Below are 21,950 nucleotides of genomic sequence, written 5' to 3'. Positions count from 1 at the left end.
AAGAGATAGATTTTTTCCGAATAAAATTCACTATTTCACATATAAAAAGAGTATTGATGAGAACCTAGAAGAATTTAAGGAATATTTGAACTCATTTTGTATAGTGACATTGTGACAACATATGTGCAATCATTGGGACCTTAAAAATAGATTAATATTCCTTGGAAGTCATGAATTAATTTTCAGCACTTTCAAAAATCAGTAGAGTTAACAACGCATTAACAAAATGAATAAAATTGAATGATGTTGATAGTTTGGGGGAATATAAAATGTTTTAAAATTTAGGAATCGATTTAGAATGAAGATTATAGTTTAGGAACTGACAAAATATTTTAAAAATTAAAGAACTTAAAATGAGATCATAGTTTAAGGATATCGGATACCATTGCGTCCACATATTATAAACATCAATTCAAAACCAATTATCATTCTCAACCAGGCATGAATGGAAGCAAAATTATAAACAAGTGCTTGAAATAATTATGTGGGAACAAATCTAGAGATTTTCCAAGAATCTTAATCTATGAACTACGATGTAATCGAACTTAACATCAAATAAAAAGAGATCAAAATACCTTTAAGATCGTTTATGTATCGAAATATTTTTTTACTTGTATAAGTTACCCCAGAGATGAACACATAATTTATGCGAGAGATGCAAAATTTTAGAAAGTTATGTTAAAAATTTAAGGGTACGATATTAGATCATAAAAAAAATACTTAAATTATACGATAATTTAAAATTTTTAAAAGATATGGTCACCACTAACACCCATCTATCCATCTATATCACCATTGCCCTGGCTACCTACGTTACAAGAAAAGAATATACATGAACATACCATATCAGAATATACATTTTGTTTTTAAATAAAGTGGAATTATTTAAAAAAACAAAAAACAAAGTGGAGTCACCCACGCTTAACAATGCTCATCTCCCACAACACCATGAATCCGCCCCTTATATATTGGCAAATTGTATTCTTGTCCCTCATTATTCTTCTTTAGTAGGCTTTGTCACTTGGATATAGTACTCCCACTTTACCACTACCCACAACCAATAAAATACAAAAGGGTCAAACTACAATGCACGTCCTTAAACTATGGATCGAGTTTTTAGTTTGCCTTATAACTTTAAAATCAAATCTCTTAAGTATAGTTCTAATCTGCCAATCTAACACTTTGCATCCCTAACTAGAACGTTTCAAAAATTTAAGATCAGTTTAAAATTGGCTTATATATCAAACAAATCCCTCTTATTATACTAAAAGTGGAGTTGGCTCCTAATTTGAATTATGTATTAAAGGATTCCTTATTTGAAAAGTTATGTTAAAAATACTGATAATTTTATTACGATTTTTCAAATAATAGTTCATTTAATCATAATTTTTCATATAATGACCCATTTTATCAATATTTTTTCACATAAAGACTCATTTGAATTATGATCAAAACCAAAGAATCACTTGATTGTTTTAGTATAGTCAGAGGGGCCAATTTGATATACAAGTCTCTAAAATGAATACAAAATTTAGGGACTTTAAGTTGCAATTTACTCCAAAAAGAATACCATTTGGTTTTTGTGGGGAGTGCAAGTGATTGAGAAAAGGACAAAGGTTGGCTAAAAAAGTGCATAAACTTTAATCCATAAATAAATATCTCACTTTTCACTCCCCTCATTCACCCCTACCCCATTGCCACATCTACTTTTATCCACGTGTCGAACACAGGGATCACCACGTTTATATTGTGGGATCCACAATAAACCACGCGGACAAATATTCCTCCGTTTTCTTCCTTTTAGCCACCAACTTATAGATAACATATGCGCATGCTTCCTCCATAATTCTAGAATGACAGTCAATCTCTGGGAAATTTCACCCATATTTAATTTGATGTCAACACATGGCTTTGGAAGCCCCAAGAATTGGAAAAAAAAAGGTTCAAAACCTATCGGATGGGTGCATAATTTTACTTTAAAAATGATAAATTTATAAAATTTTAGATGAAACATAAAAAAATTTAAGAGAGAAAAAAAATAAATTATCAATAAAAATATAAAAAAAATTAATTTTTTTAAGAGACGACTACTTCGTTAATACCCTCAATCCATCCTTGATTATTGTCATGTGAGCTTAGAACATCACTAGGTAACAGCCCATGGTGGGTGGTCACCATTGATGAGGTTACCATTTCCATGAACACTATGTAGTACCATGAAAATGATAATTGGCGTGAAGAACCCTTTTTTGTGTGCACAGAAAATCCGTGGGACTGTCCGTGACAGCATCATTGCCGTGTTTGCCAAAACCCATTATGATTATCTAAAAGATATTTCTTTTTTTCCTTACAAATGTGCTATAAAAAGCACTACAACCTTGGAGTTACCACCACCGCACACACTTTGCCACCTTTTGCTCTCTTGCTCTGTTCTATCTTGCTTTGTTTCAGGAAATTGTCTTTTGTTTTTATAATGGGTGAGGCTGTGAGATCTTTTATCCAAATGGTTTCTGCAATGGAACACAAGAACCAACCTGTGATGAGACTGATCACCAGTTTGATTCATGGTAGAGGAGACCATGATGAAGATCTCAAATGGTCCTTTGCTTGAAAAGGTTTGAGCTAATGCTTTCTTATATGTATGTATGTTTGTAAGTATGTATATGTATATATGTACATGTCTTTAACTCTATATATCTGTATCAACAGTGCTGTATAGAGGTGCTAGTGAGTATCAAGATATAGCACTTTGGACACTAAACGTTTTGGCAAGGTACGTATAAGAAGTATCATCCATGGTGTTGTTTGAATGATTCATTTGTGTTTTTTTTCTTCAATTCGTTTGAATAATTGCTTGTGTTAATGTATGTATAATATGCTTGCATGTAGGTGTTGATGATTGATGGGAAAATGCAAAGTGCTGAAGTTGACGAGTTTATCTACCATGAATGCTTGATTCATCCAGCTCTTTTGTTCCACTCCAAGTAAGTCCATTTTTATCTACCATGAATGCCTTTTAAAGAGATTTGAGTCTGTCAGAATTGAGTTCAAGGTTCGAATCGAACCCTTTCACAACAATGTTGTTGCAGGCCTAAAACTATGTTTATAATGGGAGGAGGGGAAGGTTCTGCTGCAAGGGAAGCACTTAGGCATAAGTCCATTGATGAAGTTGTAATGTGTGATATTGATGAGGTGACTTGCTTGGTTTCATTTTCAACATATGGCCAGTAACTTTGATTCAGCACCATCTGATGATTCTTAAGCTAATAACTTGCAGGAAGTGGTCAATTTTGCCGACGGTACCTCACCGTGAACCGTGATGCATTCTGCAACAAGAAGCTTAACCTTGTCATCAATGATGCCAAGTAAGTACATTGATCGAGCTTATTCGATGATGATTTTGTTACAAATTTGAAGCTAATTTACTTGGTGCTTGTGTGTGAAACATGAAGGGCTGAGCTGGAGAAAAGGACTGAGAAATTTGATATCATAGTTGGAGATTTGGCAGATCCTGTTGAGGGAGGGCCTTGCTATCAACTTTACACTAAATCATTCTATGAGAAAATTCTGAAGCCTAAGCTCAATGAAAATGGCATTTTGTCACTCAGGTTGGTTTTGACTCATGTAGGGTCATATTTATGCTATTATAATGAAATATAAAGATGAATTTGTGATCAATATAGGCTGGTCCAGCTGGAATTTTCACTCACAAGGAGGTATTTTCCTATATATAACACAATCAGGCAGGTTTTCAAGTGTAAGTTCCAAAAACCATACTCCAAATTTCTTCACAAAAGATGAATTCTAAGAGACGTGTGTTATTGCAGATGTATTGGCATACACAGCTCATGTGCCATTTTTCTGATACATGGGGATGGGTTATGGTATGTGAATCAATGTTCAAATTTGTATAGTCAAATGGACTAAAATTACATTTTTTTATAGCTGTTGCTATTTATTTGCTTTAATATAGGCCTCTGATCAACCATTCTCCATTGGTGCCGAAGAAATCGACAAGCGGATTGCCGAAAGAGTTGATGGTGAATTACTCTACTTGAATGGCTCTTCATTCCTTTCCTCTGCAACCATGAACAAGACGGTTTATCTATCGTAAGCCCCCTTAGCACTGTTTTCTCTGTCCACAAAACTCGAGCTCAGATCTTTGTTTTGCTAACCGAGATTGCTACATTGTTTTTCACAGGCTGTTGAATGAAACCATGTTTACACTGAGGAAAATGCAAGATTATACCTGGACAGGATTGGGAAACCACTTTGAGATTTGCAGGGCCTTAATATGGAGAGAGAAGTTGTAAATAAAAGATAGCATCAAAAAGAACTTTGCTTCAAAGAAATCAATCATCAATTGTTGGGAGAAATGTTGGTTTTGATTTTAAGACAATTTATGTGTTTGGATTTGTGTTGTTTTCACAGATCTAGTTGCAATGAAACTAAATGAATGAAAGCTTCTTTTTATCTGTAAAATCTAACAGATTCTACAAGTCCAAAAGTCCATACATATAATACAAGCTTACATATGAAATATGACTCAACTATGTACATAGGTTTTCATTGCACTCTAGGTCAAGTTCTGAAAACTATCTGTGAGTAACACACAATAAGGATCAGGCGGTCATGTATGTTGCGTCCGGCCTGTCTTGATTGACTTGGTTGAGATTCACATGTTTGGGGAGGTGATTGTTTCTTATGCCCAGTTCCTCGAAAATTCTCTCAGTTCTATGATCAAATCGGTTCTACGCTTGTTCTTCTCTCTAGCGTCCTGGAAGTTCATAGTATGATTGCAGTATAGAGCCATCTTTAACTTATTAACGTTCTCGATATCCTTCACCACCACAAGGTGGTAGTATACCATACGGTACTATTGGCCTCCAAATGCCTGCAGATTCGACAAGTTGGAACGAATGCATAAACCATTATGTTCCATGAACATATTCTTGTGTGTACTAAAGAAGAGATGAAGCTATATTAAACTTACTTCCTTATTTCTTCTTTCAGGCTGCTAATCGTCTTCGCCGGTGTCATAAAATCAATAGCGAACTCTATGGCATCACCCATATCAGGGCTTCTGTAATAGTTGCTGATGGGCTTTGTGGCCAAAACCGAGTTCGGGTAGTACACCTTTTCGTTATCGAGCTTCAAGAAGACTGTCGTTAAGATGTTCATCTCCTCTACCAACAACTGTGAGTTACCAAGTGATCAAGTGCACAGTTAGTAATCTTTTTCTTTTTTTTTAGAAATACATACATGAGCATATGCTCTTTCAATAGTTACCTGAACACCATCAACCACACAACAATCGCCGACATCGAATGGATGCATCACGAATACGAAAATGATGGCTTCAAATATAGTCTTGCAGGTATTTCCAACATAAAAGCTGCAACTACAAGCTGTGATGAAAGCAGCAAAAGCACTTTCGTGGTTGTGATTCCGTCAACAGAAGCCATATAACAACGGTAACGGCAACCAGGATCGCTGTCACCAATTTATTCAATTGTTTTACAGCTGTTTTGGTGTCACTCAAAGCATGTGCTAGTGTTTCCGATCCTTGTAAACCTTATCTGTATGAAATAACACAACACAAGCATGTTAACAACTGTGAAATTACAACTGTGAAGTCATATGCATTGAAGTCTCATATAGAGCTCTTACCACCCATTTTGTGAAACTTTTTCTGTCAAATTTTCCGGTGTTTGATCCTTCGAACAACGGAAAAACAAGCTCCACCTCCTCTTTGATCATGAACCTTAAAGGTCATCTTCAACGATGTAACTGATCATAAAGAACATAGTTAGTGGCAACCAAAGGGAAAACAAGATCAAAAGAAGCACCAGAACAGCTAGATTTTGAACCTGCGATTGTGATTACTCTCGTGTCGAGCAACGTTGTAGAAAATCTGATGAGCAGAAAACTGTGCCTCCTCCTCATTAGTGATTTCTTTATCTGATTGTTCACTGCCTTCCTCATAAGTATTGTCGTCCAAGGAATAGGAGATTGTGGAAAGCCCTGAAGTGATGATAGCATCAACCAACACCTTCAAGTGCCAAGAAGAAACTTTTTCTTTCTCCAATTTATGGACCTTTCCCATGTCAATCAATTTTTTGTTTAGCTCTTTCACCCTTTTTGGCATTGCTAACAGTCAAATGAGCCGTTTTTTTCATCGGTCTCCATTAGCGGTCGCCCTGAAAGGGTCCGAAGTATGTAGTGATAGAAGACAGATTCTTGTATTCTGTCAAAGAATTTGTTCATATCTAAGTTGGAGGCCAGTATCTTTAACAACAATATCTTCAACAACCACAAGAAAGCTCCGATAAGAACGCTTACAAGAGTATACGTTACGTAATCGAGAATCTTTGTTGCGGTCTTCGACCTCTCGACATCAAGAAACAGAAAAACCCAAGTAACAAGAACTAAGTTCAACCATATGAACACTTGCACACTGGTATTCAAACCGTGAATGAAATACAACACTTTCTTCCTTAGCAGAAAGTTGATCTCGACCAAGAAGATGACGAGACGCATAAACCAACGAGTAACCAACATACCACAGAATATAACCATCACAAGAACACACCATTTCCAAGTTTTCAAGCCCAAAAAATGGTGGCTCTTCAGTTTATCTACGGTTAAGCTAGCAATTAAGCATGCCAAGAGTAACAAAAATATGAACCACTCAATCACAACCTTAGGTTTCACTCCCTTAAGCTTCTCATTATGCAGCTTAACTTTCTTAATTATCTCTTCGTATTCTTTGTTTTCTCCATTGGGGCCTGTAGAGGCCGTCGATAACGTCTTCGAAACGGCGGAATCGGCCAGTGTAATTCGTCCCAACTTGTTATTAGGGGAGGCCTTACTAAAGGAGTGTCTATAAGATGAGTTACCACCAACTTGTTCTTGATTAGCTAAACCATTCTCTTCCATTTTATCAGTTTCAACAAGATGAGATTGTTCCCCGAATCTCGATTTCGGTTTCGAAAGTGATCTTCTTCGAGTAAAAGGGGTCTCATTACCTGCAATTGGGACCTTTAGTGGCTTGTTTGCAGCTGGACCAAATGTTCTGGTATTTTGCTTGGGGTCCAACGTCTCTGGTTCCTTTGGCCCTGCACCAGGAACATTAATCACCACTTCTCCTTCTTCACCGCTCGTCTTCTCCGCCATGCCTTGAGCTTTGAACCGAAACCCTGAACAAGAAGTAAACCAAAAACATTGATGATCAATTTCCATGAGGAGCATATGATCAGACTTACATTTGCGAATTAAAAAATGAAATTTTACGTTGAAAAATGCAAGCTTTCTTTATGAGGATATTAAAGAAACTTCGAAACTCTCATTAAATGATACCCTTTACAGAAAACGAACAATTATCAAGTTTCACCATTCAAAATATGCAGATAATCATGGGAGTTTACTAACCCTTACCTATATAGTACAAAAGTATAAAGAAAAGCAGGAGAAACAAGCAAAACGAAAAGGATTACGAGGTATGTTTAGTTGAGACAATGATGGACAAGCACTTAGACCTGTCTCTCTCACGTTACAGCCCAAGAAAATAGATTGTGGAGTATGAGTCAAAAAGGTGAAAACCAAGACTCAGAATTTTCAACGTAGTAAAACCTGTAATTGTTCCCCCACTTGTAGGTAGAGAGACGTTATATATATATACACACACATAACCAAAGTAAAATTCTTAGTTTTATATGTTTTTAGTACCTGTGAATGATCGAAATTAAAGACTAATATTAATAATAGAAAATGAAAATAATAATAAGTTAATCTCAGTTTTTGATTCCCTCATTTTACGGTCCTAAAATTCAAAAGTTGAGATTAACTTCTTATTTTTTTTTCCAGTGAATAATTTCTCATTTTCTACCCTTAATCACAATTTTTAATTTCTCATCGTCTAACGATCCTAAAAAGATATAAAATTTATTAGTTTTACGTTATGTAATTAGATCTTAGCTATATATATATGTGTTAGATTCATCTTAGAATCTTAACTTTCGTTTTTTTTTCAAATGACATGCATAATAATTCCATAATGTTTTAATTATAGGGTAAACTATACCATTAATCACTTAATTATTTAACCCTTTTATTTTTACCAACGCTATTTCATTTTATCAATTAGACCACTTGTTGTTAAAAATCAAACAATGCATCTGACGTGTGTTTTTTTTATATAAAAAGACTATAAACCACTTTTAAGAAAAGATTTTTTATTTTAAACCCTAAATAAGTTGCTGAAAAAAGAAGAACACAAACAATAAAGTGAAAGAAGAAAAAGAGAAGACTAAAATCAAAAAATGAATACAAAAATGTGAAGATTGTGGTTTTGTGGAGTTCGTTTAACGATAACTACCGATTGAACTGAAAAGAATACGAATAGAAGATTTAGGGATTATTAAAATTATGGAAAAAAAGTTAGGGTTTGCAAGTGTTTTTTTTTTGCATGATTTATCAGTAAGTTAGACATCTATTAAAATAATGAAAAAAGTTAGGGATTATTAAAATAACTACTCTGACTAAAAGGTACAGTTGAGTTAGACATCTATCTAACAGTATGAACCTGTGAAGACTGTTGTGTTAGAACTTATTGACAACAATTCTGACTTATTATATTTTTTCTAAATTTCAAAAAATAATGAAAACAATAATGGTAAGCTAATATGTCTAAAAATCAAGTGCAACTAAATTTTTAGATCGATAATCAAACCAACTGCTATAAAAGTAACAATGAAAATAATAATAATAAGCCAATATGTCTAAAAATCGTGTATAACAAAATATCCAGACCAATAATCAATCAACTATTATAAAACAACAATAAAAACAATAATAATAAGTTAATATGTCTAAAAATCAAGTACAGCAAAATATCTAAACCAATAATTAAACTAACTACTATAAAAACAACAATGAAAATAAAAAGAAGTCTCAAAATCAAGTAGAACAAAGTATGTCTCAACACCAAGTAGAACAAAATATGTCTAAAAAATAACATACTAATAGTTTTGATATTCTAGTGAATGTCTATTGGAGAGGTCTGATATTGCCACGAACTTGATCTTTGCATGTTCTCACGTTATGTCCAAACCCTTCACATTTACTACGAAATAGTTTAACATCTCTCTTTGTAACCTTCCAGCTAGGGGTGGTGTTTCACCAGTCTTAGTTTTTTGTACGTGATTTTTTGGAAGCCTTCTCAATACAGGTGGTAGGATAGACTCCACTATTTTAATACGAGTCCATTGATTCTGACATATAACCAGACTTATAAAATGAGAGTAGATGACCTTTGAGGTTTACAATATGTAGCAGTTATCAACATATGTTTCTAATCTTTGTGATTTGTTAGGATAACAGAAATGACAATGACAGAAGGAATACATGCGAAAACAATAATTAATAATTATGAATGTATAAACAAATAAATAAACAATATAACAATACAATAAGTAAAATATTTATAATGTTAAGTATCATGTCTAACTTGACTGTGAAAGAGAAGTGTGACTTATTTTAAGATTTTTCTTTGACAGCCACTTGTATGTTGTCTTTGATGAAACTTGCATGAAAAAAATTAAAAAGATTATAATGTTCATCATAATGAATATGTGTGAAATATTATATGTACACTATAATTTATATACCTTCATTCTTTCTATGGTAAATTGGAACTCACTGACATATGTTAGTCTAATAGTTATTCACAATTTATCTTTCAATATTTTCTCATTATGATGACCATTGGACTTAAAGTTTGAACATTAGTGCCTAAAACATGGTCTATGTTATGCATGGGATACAATTTTGTCACAATTTCTATAAAACCCTGTGCACACCGAAAAAGAAAATTAGAAAGAAAAGTTAAATTAAATTAACTAATTTAGATTTAAAAACAATAGTAACACCTTTTTTCCATCGATCATGAATGTTAATCTATGAGAATTGTTCAACTTCAAATCATTCCTTAGTATTTCTAGAAACAAACATCGAGATGATTGATTTTCACCCTCCATAACAATAAAGAATAATGAATAAATAGAGTATCTGCATCCATCCCAACAAAATATAACATATGATATCCATAGTATTCTTTTAAGTGACAGTCATTTAGACATATAATGGGCATACACCTTGCTTTGAAGCCATCATTCATTGTATGCAAACTAACCGGGAGGACAACAAAAAAAAAATTATCATTCAAGTAAAAAATTGTGATTGTCCCTGAATTTATAAACCTAATCTCCCCAAGGAAATCATATAAATTGGTGTATTGTTCTTCGTAGTTCGCCATGTAACTATTTAAGTGTCAAAGACTTTGTTTTATAACACTTAGATAAAGATACCATGATGCTATACTAATCACACATAGATTGCTTAAGAGTGTTCACATAGTAATTGGGGTCAACATGAAATGCATGTAAGTATTGAGTTACTAACCAATTAACAGTTACGTTCGAATTTAAAAAAAAATTAGGACATAATGTTTATTTTCACTGATTTAATTTGTCAAGTACCATTAACAATATCTTATGGGTTCATTAGAGCAACCCATAAAATTCAAGGACAACCTACCTTACATTTTATTTGTATTCTTTTATTGTCATTTCTTTTAAACTTGACACAATACATATTCTAAATATCATAGGTTCTAATTACATCTCTCAAAATTTTCTTGTCGGTAAAAATCAATCCTACCTTTAATATAGGGCTTGACATGTATGTGGAACTATTAAATTTAGGATATATATTATTCCTCTGTGGATTATCAGAATCTGACTCATCTACACTATATAATGAGTCATAATGAAAACTTTTAGTGTCACTTTCAACCCTTATTTCATTACTACCCAATCCAACATTCACATTAAAGACTTCATCTTTAAAATGTTCAAAATCATTTTCACTATCAATAAAATCAGAGTCATTACTACTGAACTTTAACCCATAGACCCTTCTGAGCTTGACTCAAACTTAGACTCAACCCTAACCTTATATAGTTCAACAACATTTTCACCAACATTAACTTCTTCCAAATAGATGTGAACATAATGATTAGTAGATAAAATCCTAAGCATTTTAAGTATATCATCATCATTGTCGAGTTGTTTCACCTCTAGTGGATTATTTGACACTTCCCAAAATATTTTAAAAACATACATAATTCTCAATTTATCAACCATATCAATAACAACAAACATGCTCATTTCATCAATATCATAATTACCAAAATAATCCAACAATTGACAAAATATTTCATCTTTCGTCTCTCAATAAAGAAATCACCATGGTATATTACAGTAGTAAATTTTCTTGAGTTAATACCTATTAATAAAAATTAAATAAATTGTTATTATTTTTCATACAATTACTTAATATGTAAATTAAAAAAAAGTTATAAACATTAAGTGCAAACCAAACAATAATAAATTTAAGAAGATAGGAGAGGTGGAATTGGGATTAGAAGATAGGAGAGGTGGAATTGGGATTAGAAGATAGGAGAGACTAAATTACCTAATTTTAAAATTGACAGAAATCTATTAAATATTTAATTCATTGGGAGTAGGGCCATGCACTGGATTGTTAATTCATTGGGAGTAGGGCCATGCACTGGATTGTTCCATCTATGGTCTATGGATGCAGTCGGCAACAATAGAGTTTTCAATCATGAAGGTGTTTTTTAAGTACAAGGATAGTCGGTTAACTTTGAGTTTGATTCTATTTTGGTAATTCTGTTGTTCAAAATTTTAATCATTCATCATTAACATTATTAAAACGTTATTTAATTTATTTTGATATAATTATTTATATTCGATTTATCAATCAACTAATTAAAATCAAATAATACAAAAACTCAATATAAAAATAACCGTCTCAATCTAATTTATTTTATTCTTAAACATCCTAATTATAATTTTTTATTTTACTTAATAAATCTATTATCGGAGAAACAAGTTTGACGCATGGAATTGAAACTATTTAGTCCACACTTGCCTTGCCGATGTACTTTTTTGTGAGCAATGAATAGGAGCCGACTATACTAACTAACTGTGCTAGCATCCTCATGCAAGAGGGAAATAGTTTCAGCGTCAAAGCCTGCAATTTTTGCCATTAATATCTCGTAAAAGAAAGGTTGCATTTTGTAAGCGCAAAGTTCCCTCTTTTTTCGTTAAGGGGTGTTTCGGATGGAGGAAATGATGATTACGCGCGGGGCCGGGGGGATTTTTTTTAAGAATTTATTATCCATGATTGAATGGAAAAGATTTCCAATTGGGAGTAATAATTCATTCCCAATAATAATTTTTTAAAGGTGTTTTACGGACAAATTTTTGGGAGTAGGGCCATGCACTGATTGTTCCATCTATGGTCTATGGATGCAGTTGGCAACAATAGAGTTTTTAATCACGAAGGCGTTTTTCAAGTACAAGGATAGTCGCTTAACTTTGAGTTTGATTCTGTTTGGTAATTCTTTTTTTTTTAATTTTAAGTTTTAATCACTCGTCATTAATATTATTAAAACGTTATTTAATTTATTTTGATATAATTATTTACATTTAATTTATCAATTAACTCATCAGAATTAGATAATACAAAAACTCAATATAAAAATAACCATTTCAATCTAATTTGTTTCATTCTTAAACATCACAACTTTATTTTATAATTTTACTTAATAAATCTATGGTCTATGGATGCAGTTGGCAACAATAGAGTTTTCAATCATGAAGGCGTTTTTCAATTATACAATGAACTTCCAGGATTTCAGGGAGAGGAATAGGTGTAGAACCGATCTAATCATGAAATTGAAGAGAATTATGGAAGAGTTGGGCATAAGGTATGATCTCCTTCCACCAAGACACTCGAGACAAGCCAGACGCAACAGCATATGCGCCACCTGATCTTTGATTATTGCTTGTTGCTTACAGTTTTCTATGTCAAAGATAAGCTTGCCCTTTGTACTCGCAGATAGTTGTAATCCAACATGGATTAGTGGAAAATGGTTACTGCCGAAGACAAGTTACAGCCTACATATATGTAGGTAAGTCATATTGAATATGTATGCTTGAATTAGATCCATGGACATGTGGAGTTAAGAACAATGCTATATAAGCCCTACGGTTTTGATCAAGTAAATTACAGCGTTGAAACTTTTCAGAGGAAGCACATAAGGCGCACCATAAATAGAGGCCTCCCATTGAAGTTGGAATAACAGAGTGATGAACAATACAAAATGAGAATTGACTCAAGAGTATAGGGGTGATATTATGTTAAGCTATTTAAATTTTATGTGATATAATATTATGTAAAATAAAATGATAAAATATATTAAAATCTTAGAAAACAGGTCGGGTTCAAGACTTAAATGGTGGAGCCTAAACTCGACCTATATTTTCAATAGATTTAATTTTTTTATACTTAATGTTTTTGTTCAAATACTTATTATTCTTGAATCCCCATTGTGGCTGCAGGCAAAGAGAGTTGAAAGGAAAATAATCTTATCTGGTTTCATTCCACAGTGCAGAAACTCAAAATACTACATGCTTAAAGCTATTCAAGTTCCGTTGCAATAATTGACAACAGTTAATGAATCAGGTTTTTGAAGGGTTGACCTCATTTTACTGAAGAAGAACGAGAGTCCTTTTGGGTACATCCGAAAATAATTGTACTTCAAGAAATCGATTTCTTTTTTCTTTTTCCATCCAAGAAAAGGGTTACATTAATTTTCTCAACATTACCTAACCGAGCATAACCAGAAATCAAAGAGTTTCATGAAAGTTTATCTCTTTGATTCAAAAATTCAAACAACACTCTTGCTTCTCCAATGCTCCCATGATATTTGCATTTAACAACGAATTTTCTCAAGTTATGTCCGATTCAAAGCCACGTAAAACCACACAAACATGCAAAGCTTGCACGTAACCAAACTCTTATACTCCAGAGAGCAAGCTCGAGAAAGTAATCGGATTAGGCTCAAACCCACTGGACCTCGTTATATTGAGAAATGGGTGTTCGGTTCAATAAGAGTTTGGGAGAAAGATTTTGGATTTTTACTTAGACCAATTTAATAGGATTTTTAACTAATGAAGATTTATTTAATTATTTTAAATTAAGATCAAGTTGATAAAATATGTAAATTTTAAAGACTATAATTATTAATAAAAAATATTTATATTATATTAAAAATTTTTAAATTTTAGATGCGACCGACCTCCTGTCCACCTCCGTTCGCCTATAACTACTAACATTGCCATGGTGAAATTTTTCAGTTTCAGTTCTTCTTCTTCTCGACTCTAGAGGATTCTCCAGTCTTCAGAACACCCATTTTTGGGTGTTGAAAACTTGGAAATTGTGTGTACTTGTGATGGTTATATTCTCTGGTATGTTGATTACTCGTTGGTTGTGCGTCTTGTTGTTTTCTTGATTGGGATCAACTTCCTACTGGGAAGAAAGTGCTGTATTTTGCTTATGGTTTGAAGAAGAGTGTTTAAGTGTTCATATGGCTTAGTTCAATTCTTGTTACTTGGGTTCTTTTGTTTCTTGATGTCAAGAGATCGAAGACCACCACAAAAATCGTCGATAATAACATGGGTTCTTGTAAGTGTTGTCATTAGAGCATTCTTGTGGTTGTTGAAGACTTTGTTGTTTATTATCTTGGCTTCCAATTTCCATAATAACAAATTCTTTGACAGAATACAAGAATCACTCTTCCATCAGTACATAATCCAGACCCTTTCGGGACCTCCATTGATGGAGTTGGCTGAAAAAGCAATGGTTCATTTGGCTGTTCGCAATGCAAAAAAGGGTAGAGGATATGAACCAAAAAGTTTATTGACATGAGAAAAGTCCATAGATTGAAACGAGAAAAAGTTTCGTCTTGGCGCATGAAGTTGTTGGTTGATGGGCTTTCCACAATCTCCTACTCCTTTGACGAAAATACTTACGATGAAGACGGTGAACTAGCAGATGGAGAGATCACTAACGAGGAGGAGGCAATTTATGCAGCTTATCAAATTTTCAGAAACATTTCTCGACCGTATAGTAGGTTAGAAAATCAGCTTTTCATGATGCTTGGTGCCATTTCTTTCATTTTTTGTTTAAATTTTGCCTTTAACTGTAGTCTCTTTATGATCAGATACTTTGATGAGGATGACCTTTTAAGGTTCATGATTAAAGAAGAGGTGGAGCTTGTGTTTCCATTGTTTGAAGGATCACATGCTGGAAAAATTGACAGAAATAGTTTGACAAACTGGGTGGTAAGAGCACTATATGAAACTCTAGTTATTTATATGGTTTAAGCTAAAAAAAAGGCTTGTTTCCTGTTGTGTAGGTTTACAGGGAGAGGAAAGGACTAACAAACACTTTGAGTGATACCAATATAGTTGTAGATCAATTGAACAAACTTGTGAAAGCGATCTTGACTGTTACTGTTGTCACTTTTATTATATGGCTTCTTTGGTGGGAACTGCAACCACAAGAGTGCTTCTCGTAATTTCAGCCTTTTTGTTTGCAGAAACCTCCAAGACGATATTTCAAGTTGTCATATTCATATTCGTGATGCATCCGTTTGACGTAGGTGATCGTTGTGTGGTTGATGGTGTTCAGGTAAACTACTGAAAGGGCATGCTTCCCATATGCATTTCTGGGAAAATTTAAAGGGATTACTGACTAGGCTTCATCACTTGGTAACTAACAATTGGTGGTCGAGGAGACAAATATTTTAGGACAACCTTCTTGAAGCTCAATAACGAAAAGATGTACTACCCGAACTCAGTTTCTTCTCGAAGCCTATCAGCAACTATTACATAAGCCCTGATATGGGTGAGGCCATAGAATTCTGCATTGATTTCAGGACACCAGCAGTAACAATAGGCAGGCTGAAAGATAAAATAAGTTGAATGTAGATCAATCCTTGCTTTAGATCATATAGGATCATGGTTAATGGAACTTATTGGTCTATGCATTTGTGCTGCCATGTTCAACCAGGCACTTGGAAACTTCTGTCATATGGCATCCTAGTCACCTCGTGGCTGTGACGGAGATCGAGAATGACAAGAAGTTAAAGATGTCTCTCCATTGTAATCATACAATGAACTTCCAGGACTTCAGGGAGAGTAACAGGCGTCGAACTGATTTAATCATTGAATTGAAGAGAATTATGGAAGAGTTGGGCATAAGGTACGATCTCTTTCCCAAACAGGGGAATCCAAACCAAGACACTCGAGACAGGCCAGACGCAACAGCATATCGGCACCTGATCTAATATGGATTATGGAAAATGGTTACGGAAGCTGCTCTCAACCTGGTGTTGGGGTAGCCTACTATCTTACCTCCCCTTACCCCCATACATATGGGAAAAAGGGACAGCTTAAGGTTACTGCAGAAGAAAAGTTCCAGCCTACAAATATATAGTTGAGTCATATTGTATATGTAAGCTTGGATTATATCTATGATAATATTCTAAATTAGTTGCTTATTGCTTCGTCCTATTCGACCAATTGATTATTTTAAATTGGCTTAAATACACAAAATGTTCCTAACTTATGTCCGTTTTTACACATTAGTGTCTGACGTTTATTTCATTCCAGTTTTGTGCCTAACGATTCATTTTGTTACTCAAAATGGGTCAAGTCATGACGGACCGTTAGTTTTCTCTGTTAAGTAGCACGTGCCACAATATCGTAATTTTGATTTTTTTAAAAAATATTAAAAATATTATTATATTTATTAAAAAAAAGCATCTCTTTTAAATTACAAAAAACCTCAAAATCCCGAAAATCCCCAAATCCTAAAATTAACCAGCCGTCGCCGCCTTTTCTGGCCACGACCACCGCCGTCAACGTAGTCCTTGTCATCATCCTAGGTATAAGTCTACGTAGTTGTTGTCGGTTGGTCGTCAAAATCGATTGGGATTGCGATTTTCATCCTAGGGTTCACAGAGTATAAAACGTCGATCGACCGTTGATCAGTCACGATTTCATAGGGGTTTTGGTCGTGGGGGAGGTGAAGTCAGGTGGAGCTTCATCGATAGACGGTTGACGTAGGTTTAGGGGTTGAAATGAAATCTTTCAAAGTTTTGGGGTTATTTCAAAATTTGTATTTTTTTTTTAAAAATATATAATTTTCTTTTTTTAATTTTTATATAAAATTTTAAAATTATCAAATTGTTACATGTGCCACTTAACCGAGAAAATTCAAATGGCATTTTTGTAAGCCCCCTTAGCACTGTTTTCTCTGTCCACAAAACTCGAACTCGAGATCTTTGTTTGCTAACCGAGATTGCTACATTTGTTGTTTCACAGGCTGTTGAATGAAACCCATGTTTACACCGAGGAAAACGCAAGATTTATACCTCGACATGGATTGGGAAACCACTTTTGAGATTTGCAGGGCCTTAATATGGAGAGGGAAGTTGTAAATAAAAGATAGCATCGAAAAGAACTTTGCTTCAAAGAAATCAGTCATCAATTGTTGGGGAAAATGTTGGTTTTTGATTTTAAGACAATTTATGTGTTTGGATTTGTGTTGTTTTCACAGATCTAGTTGCAATGAAACTAAATGCATGAAAGCTTCTTTTTATTTGTAAAATCTAACAGATTCTACCAGTCCAAAAGTCCATACATATAATACAAGCTTACATAGCAAATATGACTCAACTATGTATATAGGTTTTCATTGCCACTCTAGGTCAAGCTCTGAAAACTATCTGCAACACACAATAAGGATCAGGCGGTCGTGTATGTCGCGTCCGGCCTGTCTTGATAGACTTGGTTGAGATTCACATGTTGGGGGAGGAGATTGTATCTTATGCCCAGTTCCTCGAAAATTCTCTTCAGTTCGATGATCAAATCGGTTCTACGCATGTTCTTCTCTCTAAAGTCCTGGAAGTTCATAGTATGATTGCAGTATAGAGCCATCTTTAACTTATTAACGTTCTCGATCTCCTTCACCACCACAAGGTGGTTAGGATACCATACGGTACTATTGGCCTCCAAATGCCTGCAGATTTGACATGTCGGAACGAATGCATAAACCGTTATGTTCCATGAACATATTCTTGTGTGTACTAAAGAAGAGATGAAGCTATATTCAACTTACTTCCTTATTTCTTCTTTCAGCCTGCCGATGGTCTTCGCCGGTGTCATAAAATCAATAGCGAACTCTATGACATCACCCATATCAGGGCTTCTGTAATAGTTGCTGATGGGCTTTGTGGCCAAAACAGAGTTCGGGTAGTACACCTTTTCGTTATTGAGCTTCAAGAAGACGGTCGTTAAGATGTTCATCTCCTCTACCAACAACTATGAGTTACCAAGTGATCAAGAGCATGGTTAGTAATATAATTTTTTTTTTGCAGAAATGCATACAGGAGCATATGCTCTTTCAATAGTTTACCTGAACACCATCAACCACACAACGATCGCCAACATCGAATGGATGCATCACGAATACGAAAATTATGGCTTCAAATATAGTCTTGCAGGTATTTCCAAACATAAAAGCTGCAACTACCAGCTGAGATGAAAGCAGAAAAAGCACTTTCATGGTTGCGATTTCCGTCAACAGAAGCCATATAACAACGGTAAGAACAACCAGGATCGCTGTCACCAATTTATTCAATTGTTTTACAGCTGTTTTGGTGTCACTCAAAGCATGTGCTAGTGTTTTCCGATCCTTGTAAACCTTTATCTGTATGAAATAACACAAAACAAGCATGTTAAACAACTGTGAAATTACAACTGTGAAGTCATATGCATTGGAGTTTCATATAGAACTCTTACCACCCAGTTTGAGAAACTTTTTCTGTCAATTTTTCCGGTGTTTGATCCTTCAAACAACGGAAACACAAGCTCCACCTCCTCTTTGATCATGAACCTTAAAAGGTCATGTTCGGCGATGTAACTGATCATGAAGAACATATAGTTAGTGGCAACCAAAGGAAAAACAAGATCAAAAGAAGCATCAAGAACAGCTAGTTTTTGAACCTGTGGTTGTGATTACTATCGTGTCTAGCAACGTTGTAGAAAATCTGATGAGCGGAAAACTGTGCCTCCTCCTCATTAGTGATTTCTTTATCTGTTTGTTCACTGCCTTCCTCATAAGTATTTTCGTCCAAGGAATAGGAGATTGTGGAAAGCCCCGAAGTGGTGATAGCATCAACCAACACCTTCATGTGCCAAGAAGAAACTTTTTCTTTCTTCAATTTATGGACCTTTCCCATGTCAATCAATTTTTTGGTTTTAGCTCCTTTACCCTTTTTGGCATTGCTAACTGTCAAATGAGCCGTTGTTTTTTCATCGGTCTCCATTAGCGGTCGTCCCGAAAGGGTCCGAAGTATGTAGTGATGGAAGACAGATTCTTGTATTCTGTCAAAGAATTTGTTCATATGGAAGTTGGAGGCCAGTATCTTTAACAACAATGTCTTCAACAACCACAAGAAAGCTCCGATGAGAACGCTTACAAGAGTATACGTTACGTAATCTAGAATCTTTGTAGCGGTCTTTGACCTCTCAACATCAAGAAACAGAAGAACCCAAGTAACAAGAACTAAGCTCAACCATATGAACACTTGCACACTGGTCTTCAAACCGTGAATGAAATACAGCACTTTCTTCCTTAGCAGAAAGTTGATCTCGATCAAGAAGACGACGAGACGCATAAACCAACGAGTAACCAACATACCACAGAATATAACGATCACAAGAACACACCATTTCCAAGTTTTCAAGCCCCAAAAATGGTGGCTCTTCAGTTTATCTACGGTTAAGCTAGCAATTAAGCATGCCAAGAGTAAAAAAAATATGAACCACTCAATCACAACCTTAGGTTTCACTCCCTTAAGCTTCTCATTATGCAGCTTAACTTTCTTAATTATCTCTTCGTATTCTGTGTTTTCTCCATTGGGGCCTGTAGAGCCCATCGATAACGTCTTCGAAACGGCGGAATCGGCCAGTGTAATTCGTCCCAACTTGTTATCAGGGGAGGCCTTACTAAAGGAATGTCTATAAGGTGAGTTACCACCAACTTGTTCTTGATTAGCTAAACCATTCTCTTCCATTTTATCAGTTTCAACAAGATAAGATTGTTCCCCGAATCTCGATTTCGGTTTCGAAAATGATCTTATTCGAGTAAAAGGGGTCTCATTACCTGCAATTGGGACCTTCGGTGGCTTGTTTGCAGCTAGACCAAATGCTCTGGCATTGTGCTTGGGGTCCAATGTCTCTGGTTCCTTTGGCCCTGCACCAGGAACATTAATCACCACTTCTCCTTCTTCACTGCTCGTCTTCTCCGCCATGCCTCGACCTTTGAACCGAAACCCTGAACAAGAAGTAAACCAAAAACATTGATGATCAATTTCCATGAGGATCATATGATCAGACTTGCATTTAGGAATAAAAAATGAAACTTTACGTTGAAAAATGCAAGCTTTCTTTATGAGGATATTAAAGAAACTTCGAAACTCTCATTAAATGATACCCTTTACAGAAAACGAACAATCATCAAGTTTCACCATTCTAAACCTGCAGATAATCATGAGAGTTTATTAACTCTTACCTCTTTAGTACAAAGGTATAAAGAAAAGCAGGAGAAACAAACAAAAGGAAAAGGATTACGAGCTATGTTTAGTTGAGACAATGATGGACAACCACTTAGACCCGTCTCTCTCACTTTACAGGCCAAGAAAATAGATTGTGGAGTGTGAGTCAAGAAGGTGAAGAACCAAGACTCAGAATTTTAACCATGGTAAAACCTGTAATTGTACCCCACTTGTTTGTAGGTAGAGGAGACGTTATATATATGGCACATCCAATTTCAATCGGTATAAAATTCTAATTTTACATATTTTTAAGATAGTTTGACTTGCAAAATCAAAGATTAATAGTAGAAAATAAGAGGATATTTATTGAGAAAATAGCAATGAGTTAATCTCAGCCTTTGATTCCTCCCATTCTGCGATCTTAAAATTCATAGGGTGAGATTAACTTCTTATTTTTCCCCAATGAATATCTTCTCATTTTCTACAGTTAATCACAACATTTAATTTTCGTTTATCTAACGATCTTAAAAAGATATAAAATTTATTAGTTTTACACTATGTAATTAGATGTTAGCTATATATATATATATATACACATGTTTATATTCATCTTAGAATCATAACTTTCTTTTTTCCCCGAATGACATACATATAATAATTCCATAATGTTTTAATTATAGGGTAAACTATTCCATTAATCACTTAATTATTTACCATTTTATTTTTACCTACGTTATTTCAATTTTATTAATTCGATCACCTGCTTATTTAGTTGTATACAATCAAACTACTTGCTATTAAAATCCAAACAACGCATATGACGTGTATTTTTCTTTATTTTCGTTATTCCACGTTGGATATACTTAGTGATCACTTCATAATGCCACGTAAAAACACTTGTTTAAGTTTTTTTATTATATAAAGGACTATAAACCACTTTTAAGAAAGGCTTTTCTTTATTTTTAAACCCTAAATAAGTTGCTAAAAAAAAGAACACAAACAATAAAGTGAAAGAAGAAAAAGAGAAGATTGAAAAACAAAAAAAATACAAAAAATACGAACTGATTGTGCTTTTGTGGAGTTCTTTCTACGGGAATTCAAATAGAAAGGTGTTGAGTTAATCGAATGACGAAATTGGCCAAGAGGGGGGTGAATTGGCAATAAAAATTTTGTGGAAGCTTTTGCAGAAAATTGAAAATAATTGCACAGCGATTTACAGTGGTTCGACTTTCTCAAACAAAGTCTACGTCCACTACCTTAGCTATCCACACTAAGGATTTTCCAACAAATTCACTAATTTGTTCTTTCTTTTGAGGCCAAAGAGATAACCTTACAATTCCCTCAAGAGTATACCCCAACTCTTGAGAACACTCTTTTCTCAAAGAGAAGATTA

General features: G+C 34.4%; 1 protein-coding gene and 2 pseudogenes across 2 annotated transcripts; 1 reads left to right on the top strand and 2 right to left on the bottom strand.

The window, feature by feature from the left end:
• The first annotated feature begins 2,216 nt into the window (after positions 1–2,216).
• On the top strand, positions 2,217–17,595 carry LOC120181884 (annotated as a pseudogene).
• Positions 4,623–7,409, bottom strand: LOC120181876 (annotated as a pseudogene).
• Positions 17,579–20,667, bottom strand: LOC120181886 (mechanosensitive ion channel protein 10-like). Of its 2 annotated transcripts, none has more exons than XM_039186919.1 (6): positions 20,575–20,667; positions 19,005–20,337; positions 18,801–18,921; positions 18,415–18,708; positions 18,118–18,320; positions 17,579–18,018 (listed from the first exon to the last, which is right to left on the bottom strand). In XM_039186919.1, exons 2-6 carry the CDS (start codon positions 20,312–20,314, stop codon positions 17,745–17,747), a joined length of 2,202 nt encoding a protein of 733 aa, XP_039042850.1. In that variant the 5' UTR covers positions 20,315–20,337; positions 20,575–20,667; the 3' UTR covers positions 17,579–17,744. The 2 variants fall into 2 exon arrangements, with proteins under 2 accessions (XP_039042850.1, XP_039042849.1); XM_039186918.1 differs by having other exon boundaries at positions 20,431–20,586.
• Between the last annotated feature and the right edge of the window lie 1,283 nt (positions 20,668–21,950).

The sequence above is a fragment of the Hibiscus syriacus genome, unplaced genomic scaffold (assembly GCF_006381635.1).
Source record: "Hibiscus syriacus cultivar Baekdansim isolate YM2019G1 unplaced genomic scaffold, ASM638163v2 tig00112556_pilon, whole genome shotgun sequence".
Lineage (NCBI taxonomy): Eukaryota > Viridiplantae > Streptophyta > Magnoliopsida > Malvales > Malvaceae > Hibiscus > Hibiscus syriacus.
This window is presented reverse-complemented; position numbering and strand designations above follow the sequence as displayed.